Below are 15,409 nucleotides of genomic sequence, written 5' to 3' on the forward strand. Positions count from 1 at the left end.
GTCATTTAGGTTTCGGATAATCTTGTTCGTGATGCCATCCGGGCCCGGTCCCGACTTTGTGCGTAGCCTGAGTATTTCGGCCCTCACCTCGGCCTCCGTGATCTCCTCGTCCAATGCGGGGTTTTCCCTGCCCGTGTACGTATTCTGTGGTTCTTGCGTAATGCTTCCTATGTATCTGTTCTGTATGTCGCGAATGAGTTCGTCGTCGGTTCCCGCGTAAGTGTGGATGATCTTGTTGAGATTCTGTCTCTGTGTCGTTTTGCTGCCCTCGGGGTCTAAGAGACATCGGAGAAAGTTCCACGTTTTGCCCAGTCCGAGCAGCCCCTCCATGCCGTTGCTTGTAGACTCCCATTGCTGTCGGTCCAAGTGGTTCGCGTGATCTTCAATCTCCCTGTCTAAACGCGCTATTCGCCGCCGCAGGGTCCTTTTCAGCCTCTGGCGCTTCCACCGTCTCTTTAGGCTACTGCGCGCCTCCCACAGGTGGAGGAGTTGTTGTCGGCTGCTTTTTCCTGCTTCCTCGGGAATTTCTCGAGTAGCCTGCTTTACCGCCTTGTGTATATGTTGTGTCCATTTATCAATGTCCGTAATAATTTCTGCGCAATCGATGTCTGCCATTGGGTTGTTGTGTTGCTGTGCCCGTCTGAATATATCCCAACCACCATTGTCAATTTCTTATCCTTCTTTTTTGTGGGTCCCGTGTGTATTGTTGTGACTATAATGAAGTGGTCACTGCCGAAATCATCTTGTGTGTTTGCCCACTTGGGGTCCTGTGTATTCTTTGTGAAGTGGTGTCCACGCTTACGCGGTTACCCGTGCGTGTGGGTTGTTGAGGATCCGTAATAAGGGTGAGCCCCTCCTGTTGTACGTCTATACAGAGATTCCGTCCTTTGACGGTTCCTATGCGATAGCCCCACGCGGGGTGCGGCGCGTTAAAGTCCCCTATTACTACCACCGTGTTTCGCTTTGCTATGTCAAGAGTTTTTCGGAACAGGGGCCCGGACCTACTTGTGTGTCTTGGAGAGCTGTAGATGTTTACGACAAAGAGGCTGCCGTCGTTCTTGCATGCCGGTATTATTTCTAAGAGGACGTGCTCTACGTTTGATTTCGCGGTTTCGTGTTGCATCACTGCCAAGTTTCTTTTGACTAGGGTTACAACGAGTGCTTTCTCGTCAGAGGCTCCGTAGGATTTGTACCCTGATAATTTTGCCGGCCCCATAGTTTCTTGCAGGGCTATGACATCTGGGGTTTCTGTTCCTAAGAGGAACTGCTGCAGGTTTCCCCGTTTCCGGCGAAACCCTCGGCAGTTTCATTGCCAGATCAGATATTCAGTGCTATTTTTATTCGGGGCCATGTTTGTGGCGAATTGATGGCCCGCCCGGTGGCCATACTACTGTCTGCTATGGTGGGTCTCTGGTATGGTTTCACATTCTTTATAGGCCCCACCGGTGCGGGCCGATTTTCTGCCAAGGTGTTCTCTAATGCTGTAGTTCGGATTTCGAATCTTCCCATTCTGTTTTCAATTGATTCTATGCGTTGTCCAAGTCGTTCCATCTGCATATTGAGCATTTCGAATTGTTTCTTCATTAAGTCTGCGAGAGTCGAGATTGGTTCGTCCTTAGTCTGGTGCTCTTCTTCCGCCTTCCGCTTATGCGGCGGGGCCTTTGCCGGTGCCGGAGCGCTTACCTGCATAGGTGTGGGGTTGGCCGTGACTGCTCTACCGCTGACGGATGGAGTGCGGCTCCGATCTCATGTCTTTTCTGCTTCTAGCTGTGCTATTTTAGCTCGAAGGCCTATATTCTCCTTAGTACCTGAGCTAGCGTTGCCTGAATTTGAGATAATTTTGCTCTAGGGTGGATTTGCCACTATCCAGTTGTTGTTGGGCGGGCGTGGAGAGCCTGTCTGCCCAGCTCACCTTGCTTTGGTCTTGCTGCTGCGGGCCAGGTCCCTGCTGCAGCCGCTGCTGTGGTGTTGCCGCTGACGACCCGGAACGAGTCCTTGACCTGGTCGGCGTCCAGGATCTCGATCACCTACCGCCGTCACCGCCGCTCTGGGGCAGCTTCGGGTATGAGCGGGAGCGGCTCCTGCTGCGGCCGCCGCCTCTGCCGTTTCCGCCGGCGTCAGTGTTTTTGGGGATCGGCCGCTCTCTCGAGCAGCTCGTGCGGTCTTCAGCGCTGAGTCTTTGCTGCTCCTGCTGAGTTCTTTCCCACTGCCGTTTCTTTAGTAAATATGGAGTCCTGAAGATTTCCGTGCACTTCTTCTCTCCCGTGATGTGTTGCTTGCCGCATAATTTGCTGCTCGGTGTACATTGGTACGTTGGGTTCGGTATGCCACATCCGCGACATTTCATGTTGTTTGGATTGGGGCACACGTCCAACCTACGGTCGATGCGCCCGCACTGTTCGCACACTTCGTGTTTCGTCTTGTACAGTAGGCAGCGGTATTCAGCGCCACGGTAGTACACGTAGTGGGGGACGTGTGTCCCTTCGAATACTATAACGATTGAGTTTGTGTGGCCCATTCTTCTCGCGTGGAGTATCGTGGGGTTTCGGTCAGTGACCAGGCTCTTCTCGATCACTTCTTGGCTTTCACTCTCGGGTACTCCGTGGATACATACCCCTTTCGAAGTATCCTCCGACGCCGTCATGTACGCTACTGCGGCGTAGGTTTGGTTTCCGATCCGCATTTCTTCAAGTTTGCTGTACTTGATGGCGTTGTCCTTGACTGTCATCGTTAGTGTATTCTGTCGTGCGTTGATTCTGAGCGTATCGTCTCTCGCTGCTTCATGAGTCGGCCCCAAGGAGCACGCCACCCCGCACGACAACGGTGTGCAGTCGCGCCGCATCGAAGCCGCCGCGCGGGCGGATGGCGATAAGTCATCGCGCGGCAGTTGCGGTTGCTTCGGCGCCGTCGGTGGTTGGCGTATGCGCACATCGCTCTTGTATTGCGCCGTGATGGCCGTTTTTTATTGCGACAGCAATTATATGGACACTTCAACCAGAATTCTGCCGTCGGCGTCGCCGTCGCCGTGAGGTTCCGTATAGATTCCAAGGTCGCCGCGCGCCGCATGCGCGAGCGAAAGCGCGCGGGGGACGCGCGCTATCACGGAGGGCGCCCCCCCCCCCCCTCCCCGCGCGCTATCACGGAGAGCGAACGCTCGGCGGAAAGCAAACGTGACCGTCGCGCGAAAGACCGTGGGGGTATGGGAGGGAGGCGGGGCGGCGCTGTGCTCCGCTGCCTCCTTGTTTACAATGGAAGTGTATGACGCCGGCGCGGCTTAGAAAACCTCTGTTTTCGGAGATATCGTAGACGGTGAGTACGTGGACGACACGAAGCTTTGATCACAGCTTCATGGAACATGGAAAAGCACTTTCGGGGCTGATTAAGCTATGTCCAAACGGCCCAAGCAGCGTTTATTGTGCTTGTTCTAAAAGCGGGGCTATATATCTATTCCAAGCTATCCAAACATTCAGCTCATGAATTCAGTCAGGATTAGTGTGTTTTGCTTTTTGTTCTTTATTCGGCAAGTATTTTGAAGCAGTGGCTTGTCATTTTCTGACTCAGTGAAGTTCCTCGGTGCGGCCACTATCTGATTATTTTCTGCATAACCGCTCGCGGGTGTGCTCAGTTCCGATAGATTTACCTTGCTGCGCACAAGGCTTGAAACGTAGCTGTTTTGTACATTGTAATGCCTTGTAGCAAATATATGTTACAGCTAGTAACTCGCTTACTCTTGTGGAGCGTCACGAAACATTCAGCTTCGACCATTCGTGCGCCATAGGTGTATATATAGTCCGTCAATTACTGTGCGTATACAGTGCGCATATATTCAAGTGTGTGCCCATTCACTTATTCTTGATACGTCGGCGACAGAGTCGGCATAAGTTTTCCTGCCATTTGGGACAGATGTGTATAGAATAACGTGCGCGAAACTTACTATGACAGGAAGCGGCGCTACTCTCTTTGTCATTGTTTAACGAGTGGTACTCACTCTTGCCGATATTCTGAGGATGAAGCCCTTTCTTTGAAGGTTAGCGATACAAGCTGGCGGATGAGCAAATTTCTGTATCCTCGAGGAAAGCCGTACATCACGAAGTGCCGGTAACACGTTCGGAGAGTTGCAGCAGCGGTCCGCGAACTTGGCCACACAGATTCATTCTATTCTTTAACATGCCAGTAACTATTTTTTCAGCCAACTACTGCACACGTCTTCAATCCACATGGTTCAATCTAGCATGATTGGAGCACAGTGTGTTAGCGAAAACTCAGTTGCATTTCCGACAGCTGATCGCACAGAAGCAAGGAAGAAGCTGTAATGGTTACGTATTCGTGCGCGGTCGCTGAGGAGAGGTATGGGGCGCCGCCGTGAGCGCCATCTCGTTTCTCTAAAACAAACTGCTCCGCGAAAAGGGTCAATACCCACACACACACACACACCTTGTTCTTCAGCATAACAACAGACGCTGAAAAACGTGGAGCTCGCTGCGGGAGAGTTTTAGTACTGTAGTTTTAGCCTTTCCGGTAATTGGCGGAACCGTAAACGTGAGTGGCCTCTATGGTGCTTCCACCTGGTGGCGCAGAGCTTGAACAGACAAAAACAGCTAATATTGCAGTAACCAAGTGCATTCTACTTCTCTGCTGGTGTAAATGTTCGGCAGCAATACGATTATGCCACTGCCGACAATTTACACCAGCAGCGAAGTAGAATACACTTGGTTACTGCAATGTTAGCTGCTTTTGTCTGTTTGAACTCTGCGCCACCATACAGGCCTCTCACGCTTACGGTATATACTCTAGTGGCACGACCGGCAAGCCGCCCGGCCTCTCTCGACGGTCGGAAACACCACTGACCACCGCTAGGGTTTCCCGTGGCGCTAGTGCGCCTTTTCGTAGTGAGTGAGCGGACCGCACGTACGGTGTAGGCACTGCTGCTCCATTCTCGCGAACCGCTGCGTCGGCATCCATGAGTTGACGACTACACGTGTATGCACTTCTGTGTCCTCAAAAATTACTAGAGTGCCGTGCGGACATTTCGAACAGCGAGGTTCGCGACATGCAGAAACAGAGGACGGACTCGCAATGTTTTGCTCCGGGTTGCCGGAGCGGCTACCCGGGCTCCCCGAAGGCGTCTTTGTTCGCCGCTCCTAGGGACGAGGATCTCCACAGAAAGTGGGAGCGTAACCTCCGGAGAGATGACAAGCCTCTGACCGAGTCGTCAGCGGTGTGCGAGTACCATTTCGAGCCAAGGTATATTATGCGCGAATATGTGCACGTGATTAACGGCGGTGAAGTGCGCATTCCCGGAGGAAAACCGTCATTGGCACCTGACGCCGTGCCAGGCTGTCCAGCGTACCTTTCCGTCGCAGCACCTAAGCAATGGCCCGAGAGGAAAACAGCACAACCTGCTCAAGGCGGAAGCGAAAAGCAGCACAAGCCGGATGCACCTGATGAAGTCTACGACAGTGGTGAAATGGATAGTATACATGTTAGAAACCTGACTGTCGGCACTAGTGCATGGCTCTAGTGCATGGTGACCGCACATCTTCGAGCTGAAGCGAACACTGGTGTTCAGTGTGCGCTGCTTTGGAAAAGTTTCTTCTGAAGGTAAGTAGACGTAAAGTGCATTAGGACGCCCATAACGTTTCCACATTGCCTCAAATGTTCAAGCGTCCAATTTTAACGCCTGCATTGTTTGTTTATTTGTGTACAGAATGCAATTCCCTAAGGAAAGCGTTACTAACAAGAAAGTCGTACATTAATTCTCGTGTACGCTTTCCTGCAAAGAAAACCATTTCTTCACGATTGACGCAACAAGAAAAGAACACGGCACGTCTTCAAAATCAGGCAAATGTGTTAAGAAAACGTTGAGTGCAATGCTAGCCAAGAATGTGGCAATTGCTGAATAAGAATTGAATGCAAAAGTAGCTCTCCTACCAGAGAAGCAACGTGAGGCATCTCTGCACATATTCAAAGCTTCGTCACGGAAGAGTACTAAAGGCATGATGTTCTCGAATGAGTGGGTGCTCGAATGTTTGATTATGAAGCTGAAAAGTGGGAAGTTGTATGAGCATTTGAGACGGGGGAAAATCTTAGTTCTCTCTAGTAAGACTACACTTCGCAAATATTTTAAGTGTTAGAGAACTGGGTTTGGATTCAGCCATAAAATTTTTGATGTGCTGAAACAAAAGACAAGCACTATGGACGAGTTTTCATGTCACGGAGGCCTCATCGTGGATGACATGAAACTCTCGGAGCACCTGTCGGTAAACAGTGAGGGCCACATTGATGGCTTCGTCAACTTGAGTCAATTTACGTCTGACGAAGATAAGCACACTGTGTGTGATCATGGCATGGTAGTAATTTTTGTGGCCTTTGTGGGAAAGTTCCCGAAAAGTAGACACAAATACTCGCTGAATTTGCGACCCATGAAAACGTAAATGGGGACTTGCTGACAAAGATGATGCTTGAGGCTGTCATTTCAGCTGAAAAGGCAGGACTCAAATGTGATTTTATTACGTCAGACGGTGCCACTTGGAACCAGAAGATGTGGTCTTTAATGGACATCAAAGCATCACTGACAGAAACGAAGTGCAGCACATTGCATCCAGTGGACCCAACGCGCAAACTTCATTTTTTGTCAGACTTTATCCACCTGATTAAGTGCCTGCGGAATGGACTGCTGAGGTCAGACTATGAAACACCCAACGGCCGGGTAAGTTGTTAGTGGTTTTCTTGAATGCCATGTAATTTTATGAATACACTTAGTATCTGTTTGTTTCTAACAGTTGCTCATTTTGATATTCCTTCCAGGTATCTTTGCAATTTGTCCGCAAAGATTTGGCACTGGATGGTTGCAGCGTCACATTGCAGGCAATGCATGGAATTACTGGAAGCCACACAATCCCTAACAATTTTGAAAGGATGAGGGTATCATTGGCTTTTCAACTTTTTGGAGAAAAAGTGATTCATGGGCTACAGCTCTACTGACATCACACCTACACTGAAGTTTTTCAAGTAACCATCATCACATTATGGTTATATTGTGACTGTACTGTACCTTTCGCCGTGCGTATAGCAGTCTATCTTAAGAGGGTTGCTCACATACACAAGTCCATCCTTCTTTCGTTCGTTTCACAGGATCATCCATAACCTTATGCATCACGATTCCCAGCTGAAGCTCTTCGCCCAAACTCAGCATCTGTTGACAAGCTGCGGTCGTTTCAAGAGTTTCGGTCATCGTGGGAAGCCCACACGAAGGGACAGAAAGGGCTTTTGAGCCAGTCTACAGCCACAAGGCTGCGAGTGCCAGTTTCAAGTGTGCTTTCTCTGCTTCAGTATATCGCTGAGAAACTAGGCTTATGACATCCATAGGAAGCCAAGATCCTGTTGAGCATGTTTTTGGTATTGTCAGGCAGTCATCTGGATGTAATACGCATCCAACACCACAGCAGTTTATTACCAGCGTAAACTGCTTGAGCTTCAACAATCTTGCCCACTGAGTGTCAAAGGGCAACTGTGAGCCTGCAGTTCTCTACGCCCTTTTGCCCGCAAATTCTTGCACCGACAATTCTATATCTGGTAAAGAGCGCCGGAACGAAAATTTAGAGATAATGGCAACGTAGCCGCCGCGCAGACATTGCTCACAGAAAGTGCGCCAGATCATGCACCATGCGTTACAGCTGCCAGTGATAACCGGCTGACGTTTTACATAGCGAAGTACGACAGTATATATATATATATATATATATATATATATATATATATATATATATATATATACTGTATATATATATATATAAGATGTATGCACTGAAAGATAACCATGGTAATATCATCAGCAATTTGGATTACATAGTAAAAGCAGCGGAAGAATTCTATACTGACCTGTACAGTGCCCAAAACAGCCAAGCTACTTTCATTCAAAATAGTGATGAATCGGATACAGAAGCTCCTATAACTAGCGCTGAAGTTAGAAGGGCCTTGAAAGACATGACCCGGGGAAAAGCTGCTGGAGAAGATGGAATAACAGTAGATTTAATCAAAGATGGAGGAGATATCATGCTTGAAAAGCTTGCGGCCCTTTATACGCAATGCCTCACAACTTCATGTGTACCAGAGAGCTGGAAGAACGCCAACATTATACTAATACATAAGAAGGGAGACGTTAAAGAATTGAAGAATTATAGACCCATTAGCTTGCTTTCAGTATTGTATAAAATATTCACCAAGATAATTTCCAATAGAATCAGGGCAACACTTGACTTCAGCCAACCAAGAGAACAGGCTGGCTTCAGGAAGGGATATTCTACGATGGATCATATCCATGTCATCAATCAGGTAATCCGAGAAATCGGCGGAGTACAATCAACCTCCCTATATGGCTTTCATAGATTATGAAAAGGCATTTGATTCAGTAGAGATACCAGCAGTCATAGAGGCATTGCGTAATCAAGGAGTACAGGAGGCATAATATCTTAGCAAACATCTACAAGGATTCCACAGCTACCTTGGTTCTCCACAAGAAAAGTAGAAAGTTACCTATCAAGAAAGGGGTCAGGCAAGGAGACACAATCTCTCCAATGCTATTCACTGCATGCTTAGAAGAAGTATTCAAGCTCTTAGACTGGAAAGGCTTAGGAGTGAGGATCAACGGTGAATATCTCAGCAACCTCCGATTTGCTGATGACATTGTCCTATTCAGCAACAATGGAGACGAATTACAGCAAGTGATTGAGGACCTTAACCGAGTAAGTGTAAGAGTAGGGTTGAAGATTAATATGCAGAAGACAAAGATAATGTTCAATAGCCTGGCAAGGGAACAAGATTTCAGGATCGCCAGTCAGCCTCTAGAGTCTGTAAAGGAGTACGTTTATCTAGGTCAATTACTCAGAGGGGACCCTGATCACGAGAAAGAAATTTACCGAAGAATAAAATTGGGTTGGAGTGCATACGGCAGGCATTACCAAATCCTGACTGGGAGCTTACCACTGTCGTTGAAAAGAAAAGTGTACAATCATTGCATTCTACCGGTGCTAACATATGGGGCAGAAACTTGGAGGTTAACAAAGAAGCTCGAGAACAAGTTAAGGTCCCCACAAAGAGCGATGGAAAGAACAATCTTAGGACTAACATTAAGAGACAGGAAGAGAGCGGTGTGGATCAGAGAACAAACGGGGATAGCCGATATTCTGGTTGACATTAAGCGGAAGAAATGGAGCTGGGCAGGCCATGTAATGCGTAGGATGGATAACCGGTGGACCATTAGGGTTACAGAATGGATACCAAGAGAAGGGAAACGCAGTCGAGGTCGGCAGAAAACCAGATGGAATGATGAAGTTAGGAAATTTGCACGCGCAAGTTGGAATACGCTAGCGCAAGACAGGGGTAATTGGAGATCGCAGGCAGAGGCCTTCGTCCTGCAGTGGACATAAAATATAGGCTGATGATGATGATGATGATGACTGCTCCCCAAAATATATACTAACAGCTAAGCAACGCAGTGACCAACATGAGTATTTTATATTTGCATTAACCAGAAAGCAAACGAGCTTAGAACCGCAGCTGAAACTGCGGAAGGAACCGTACAATGCGGCCGAAGCTGCTAGGAAAGGTAGCAGTGGCGCCTTCTCGCGGCATCCGTGGGAAAGGGTGATGCCAGAGCCCTGCCGGTCGCACCACTAGAGTATATTCTAGTTCACTATAGCCCCAACGCGCCGTACGCCCGCGTTTACCGCGTTTATCCGAGTCATAACAACACTCACAAGTACTCTTTATTCCCACACGCCATTTCCCATTGGAACATGCTACCCTCTGAGGCTGTTAACTGCTCATCTGTCAATGCATTTATTGACCGTATTCAGAATTTGAATCCCGGCCACGGCGGCCGCATTTCGATGGGGGCGAAATGCGAAAACACCCGTGTACTTAGATTTAGGTGCACGTTAAAGAACCCCAGGTGGTCTAAATTTCTGGAGTCCCCCACTACGGTGTGCCTCATAATCAGAACTGGTTTCGGCACGTAAAACCCCATAATTTAATTTTTTTTAATTCAGAATTTGCAATTCGAGTGGTAATAAAGTGACTGATGTTATCTGTATTCCATATGCAGCCTCTTGTGGCTGCATACTTATTGTAAACGTTGCTTTTCCTGCTTGTACGTGAACCGCTCCTTTAAGCAAAGTGTGTGTATTTATTGAGTATGTTCACTTTTGTGCGTGCTTATGTTCTTTGTTTGGATACAATGGTTTCACTTTTCTCTCTTTTTCTCCTTTTTTGTACTGTATCTCAATTTGTAACCACTCCTGCATGGGCCCGAGGAGGACCTGCAGTATTGTAAAATAAATAAATAAATAAATAAATAAATAAATAAATAAATAAATAAATTAGGGCCCATACGCGCTCAATCCGCCCGTCCGTTTTGAAGTCCCTATATAAGAAAAGTACCGCCATCCTTTGATCAACGCCGCTTCTCTCTTTCGTGTATCTCCGATTGGACGATGATAGCGCGCGCTTTCACTTCTTTATATTTTTTTTTTCGCCTCAGAGCCATGTTGAAAGTCCTCTGCGCAGCTGCCGCCGGCGCGCGCCCGGCCTGAAAGCTTCAACGTGGACTTTCTAGGTGCGCCACCGTCGACTTGCTTTCGCAAGCAAAAAGTAAGGAAAAAAACAAGCGCTTTAGGAGAGGAGACGGCGGAGGAAAGAGTAGATGGCGGTACTTTTCTTACATTGACCCTTTTCGCGGAGCATTTTGCTCTACAGGAACGAGATGGCGCTTTCGGCCACGCGCCATACGTTGCTTCAGCGAATGCGCACGAATACGAAACCATTACTACTTCTACCCTGCTACTGTGCGATCAGCTGTCAAAAATGCAACTGGGTGTGCGCTAATGCACTCTGCCCAATTCATACTGCAAAATGTGTAACGATAAAGGGAAGACGTGTGCGGTAGTTCGCTACAAAAATAGTGATTCACACATTAATGAATGGAATCAACCTGTGTCGCCGCTGCTACATAAGGACTGCCTGTGTTCCCGCCATTCGCGATGCACGGCTTTCCTCAAGGATAAAAAAAATATAATTCATCCGCCTGCGCTGTATAGCTAACCTCCAAAGAAAGGACTTCAACTCCGGAACGTCGGCACTTGGGAGTGAGTACCGCTGGTTACAAAATGAAGTAGTGCCACTTACTGGAATGGTAAGTTTCCCGCACGCTATCTACACACATCCATCCTTACTCGCACGATAACTTACGCCCACCCTATCGCCAACGTGTGAGTGAATAGGCGCACACTTGAATCAATGTGCCGAAGCATGAGTGACGGTGACTACACCGACAAGACACGAATGTTGGAAGCTGAATGTTTTGTGACGGTCGACTGAGCAAGCGAGGGACTAGCGATAATATGTCTTTGCTACGAGCTACCGCAAAGTACCGAACATTTAAATTCCAAGCTTTGTGCACAGCAAGAACACATTTATCGCGGCAGAGCACACCCGCGAGTAATTACGCTGAAAATAAACAATCAGATAGTGGCCGCACCGAGGAACTTCACTGAGTCAGAAATATTACAAGCCGCTGGTTCAAAATGTTTGCCAAATAAAGAACGCAGAGCACACTGATCCCGATTTAATTCATAAGCGGAAAGTTTGGACAGCTTAGAATACATTTCTAGCTCCGCTTTTAATACAAGCACCGTACACACTGCTCACGCCGTTTGGACGAGGCGTAATGAGCTCTGAAAGCACGTACATGTCCTCTGAATCTGTGGCCAGAGCTTCGGTTCATGCACGCAGTCACCGTCTACGATATGCGTCGAAACAGCGGTTTGCTGCGCCGCGCCGGCGTCACGCGCTTGCATTGTAAACGCGGAGGTAACGGAGGCGGCTGAGGCAAGCAATGGACGCGTCCCCACGTGATCACACATGGAAGCGCCCACGGGAGCGCCTCGAAAAGGGTCAATAGGGACTTTAGTCCATTCCGCACGCCTCCGCCCTCTTGCGGACCGGGGCGGAAGGCCAAAAGGCGGATCGTGTCGAAAAAGTCTGTGTTCGCTGCATCCGCACGAGCGGATTGCGCGCGCACTCGATTGGACGACGTGGTTGGTCTGTTGACAGCAGGCAACCATTCGGCGGAGCAAAGTGTTCAAGGTTGGCAACTACCTTTGACAGCAGACGACACTGTCATATTTTTGCAGATGCGACTTGAAGTTTCCGCGTCATGGTGAAAATGCGACTCTAGGCTGTACATTCTGTTCTGCATCCGCATGTGTTGCATTGGCGCCGTCATCGTTGTTCGAAACACCGCACAGTCGTCCTATCTGCGCCACGTTTTAAAAATGTATTTGCAATCGCATCATGTCGCAACATGGGAGGTATTCTCGCACTATCACTTTCCGTGCACGCTGCCTTGGCTGGTTGAGCAAAACCTCTCGAATCATCCAATGTGCCGCGCTCTAGGTTACGCGAAAGCGATAGTATTGCCGAGCGATTCTACCGAAATCCCCGTGTTCGCCGCCCTACCGCAGTTTTGTAGTACTAGTGACAGTTCGCAAGAACACGGAACACACGCACAACCGTCGCGGAATACAGCTGCATAGGTCGACAAGACACCCCTCTTTACCACTGAGCACGCGTGTGAGGCTCCGAGTACAGCTTGCTGACATGCTTGCATTTGCTTGTTCATGCTTTTTTTTTTACTCGGCCAATTTTAAGAGTGTGCACATAAAAAGTGCACAAAGATTAAGCAGTACAATGACAGCCATGCTCCCTCTCTCAGCCATGGCATCAAACAAGCATGATCGACTTGACACCGTTTGATGTGGTCAGTATCATACATGCGTGTTCTATTTTTATTATTTTTCCCTATATAAAAAATAAGCTCGCATAGGATGCACATGATCAGTGAACTATTGCAAGCTTTACTTAGGTTATTTGAGTGAGTTGGGCATGGGCTGCATGTTATGTAGTGAGAACCTAGCTAGCTCATTCACAGCCATATTTTAAGAAAATGAAAAAAAAAATCTATAGCATGACCAGACAGCTGGGGTGCTAAACCAGACAGCTGGGGTGCTATGCAGGATGCGCCGAGTTTGGCAAAACTCAGGATTTTCACGAGCTCTCGCGACGCCCCAAGATGGAAGAACTAATGGTAACAAGACAAAGTTTGTCCATCGGCACGCCCCCAGTTTCATTGGTTTATCTAGATTCACTCTGGGTGGCTATCAGCCATTGGGCGTTGCCATATGGGCGGTCGACAAACTGGGGCTCACGTGGTCATACGGTCGGTGCATGGTCGTGCCTTCTTTCACTTGTTTGTCGTTCCACCGAGGGCATTACAGGCACAAGCAAGTTATAAAATAAATGCACTTAGTACAATAATATTAGTCACATTAACGTGGGTTGTAAGCATTTTAAAGTTTACAAGATGTACACTGAAGGCGTATTAGACTAATTTATTTGTAGTTTCGGGATATACCACACGGGGACGCTCGCCCTCCTCTTTTTTTCTCTGGATTCGATTGGCGCGGCTCGCTACGTGCTTGCGCTAGCATTTCCGAGCAGCGATTGGTGTGCGCTTGGTTTTCTCACTGGGCTTCCAACAGATCGCTCGTTGCTCCTTCTCTTTGCTCTGGATTGGATTGGTGCGGCTCGCTACGTGCTTGCGCTCCCATTTCCGAGCACAGATTGGTGTGCGCCTGGTTTTCACATTCGGCTTTTAAGAGATCGCCCGTTGCTCGCGCTAAAGAAAGCCTGCGAGTAGGGTGCTGCGCGCGCATCGAGGCACCCCAGCTAGACCAAGTGAGCGTCAGCTAGAGCATAAGTGGTTTGCCGTGTGCTTACCGCGTAAGCAGTCAGGAATGCCGGAAAGCACTCATACAAGAGTCAGAAAACTACGCTTTACCCTTTACTTTGCGATGCACCTTCATACTGGCAAGCGTCGAGCGATGGCTTCTAACAACCGCAGGAAAAAATCTTTATACTGGGTTGCCCGAGCGATCAGTGGTTTATAACAAACGCAAGAAAGGGTCTTTGCAGCGCACGTGGCCCTTGAGTGCCACCACATCCATCCCAGCTGGGACTCCAGCATCGGTACCCTGTACCCATCACTGACGAGATAGCGCTTCACTTTTTGACAATAACTTTCAATTTTTTGCGTGTGAACGCCTGTGATGGGATCCACAAAGTTCACGCTGTGGTTGACTGTCTACCAATGCGGATTGAGACATAGCCCCGTTAGCATCCACTAAATTTGGGATACATTTGTATGCGGCCAATTCGTCACTATGAATAATGGTCCCCGGTTGAACATTGGCTGCAATAATGGCATCTAGCGTCGCCGCCTTTCATCGGTCGACCTTGAAAGTCGCAGCACCACTCTGGTAGCGCAGAACATGCCGAAGATCCGTAGGCCACCATCTTTAACACCGCCGTATTTTTTGCGGTTCGGCAGAACGTTGTCGCCCGTCATTAGGCGACCTCGATTGTACTTTTGCTCGCCACGAAGAAGGCACTCGTCAATTTGCGCTATCTACCCAGGGCACCGAGCGGAGGTCGCGCCAGCAGCTCGTCCCTGGTTATCTTACGGGGGTAGTTCCTCCAGTCGGCGATGGCGTGCTCCGATAGAGGAAATAAGTCGCCGGTCATGTCCTTCAATAGTCATATGTCTACGCTTTTGCTCACGCAGTACGTGAGCCAAATCATTTGCCGCCTGGAGAGGTGGTCGTTCGGACGGCCGAGGCGGTCCGTGTTGGCGAAGTAACTGCCTTCGCCTCTCTGCCAGTGCAGTGCAGCGGTACCGTGTAACTGCGAAAACTGATTTCGACACCTGTTGCATCAGAAGGCAGCCCGGCGTCCATTCTGAGCCTTCCAATATAGTGTGACCACTTCGCCTGCGCAGGTTGGTTGGTCCGGGTTGAACCCCAGGTGCTCGCAGGTGCCCCAGTACTCCGATGACGACGTCGGACCTGGCCTGACGCTGGGGCGCGGTGGACGAGCAGCGGTTGAAACAGGAAAGACCCGAAGCGATCGCACGAATTTTTCCTCCGCAGCCTATATATAGTCGCACCACTCAGTGCTCGGAAAGCATAATTTGCCCGCCACGCAGTCTCCGCAGACGAGGGCCTTCGCCTAATTCGTCACACAGCCAGCGCACTGACGTTTTGTAAAGGCAAAAAGACGCTGAAACTCTACGTCGGTCATGTAGGTGAACGAGTCCAGACGGTCATATTGAAGCTTACTGCCGCTGGATGCGATGACACAGGCTGCTGCTGCCGCCGCCATGTTCACGAGTTCAACTCGAGGGGGGTTTCGCGATGTACGAGTTTGGCACGAGTTCGCCTGTCAATCAAAACCATTGGCCACGCCCCGTGCGAGGCATGTAACTCCTGTGCGCGCCCACCACGGTTGGGCCACG

At 49.0% G+C, this 15,409-nt stretch overlaps 1 protein-coding gene across 1 annotated transcript; it reads left to right on the forward strand.

Moving 5' to 3' along the window:
- Positions 1-5,050: 5,050 nt before the first annotated feature.
- On the forward strand, positions 5,051-5,521 carry LOC119462598 (uncharacterized). Its single transcript, XM_037723931.1, has one exon. The coding sequence runs from the start codon at positions 5,051-5,053 to the stop codon at positions 5,519-5,521; it is 471 nt and encodes a 156-aa protein (XP_037579859.1).
- The last annotated feature ends 9,888 nt before the right edge of the window (positions 5,522-15,409 follow it).

Source organism: Dermacentor silvarum, chromosome 8 (genome assembly GCF_013339745.2).
Source record: "Dermacentor silvarum isolate Dsil-2018 chromosome 8, BIME_Dsil_1.4, whole genome shotgun sequence".
In the NCBI taxonomy this organism is placed as follows: domain Eukaryota; kingdom Metazoa; phylum Arthropoda; class Arachnida; order Ixodida; family Ixodidae; genus Dermacentor; species Dermacentor silvarum.

Coding starts and splice junctions, on each gene's coding strand:
- LOC119462598 (XM_037723931.1), top strand. CDS start 5,051: ATGCAGAAACAGAGGACGGACTCGCAATGTTTTGCTCCGGGTTGCCGG.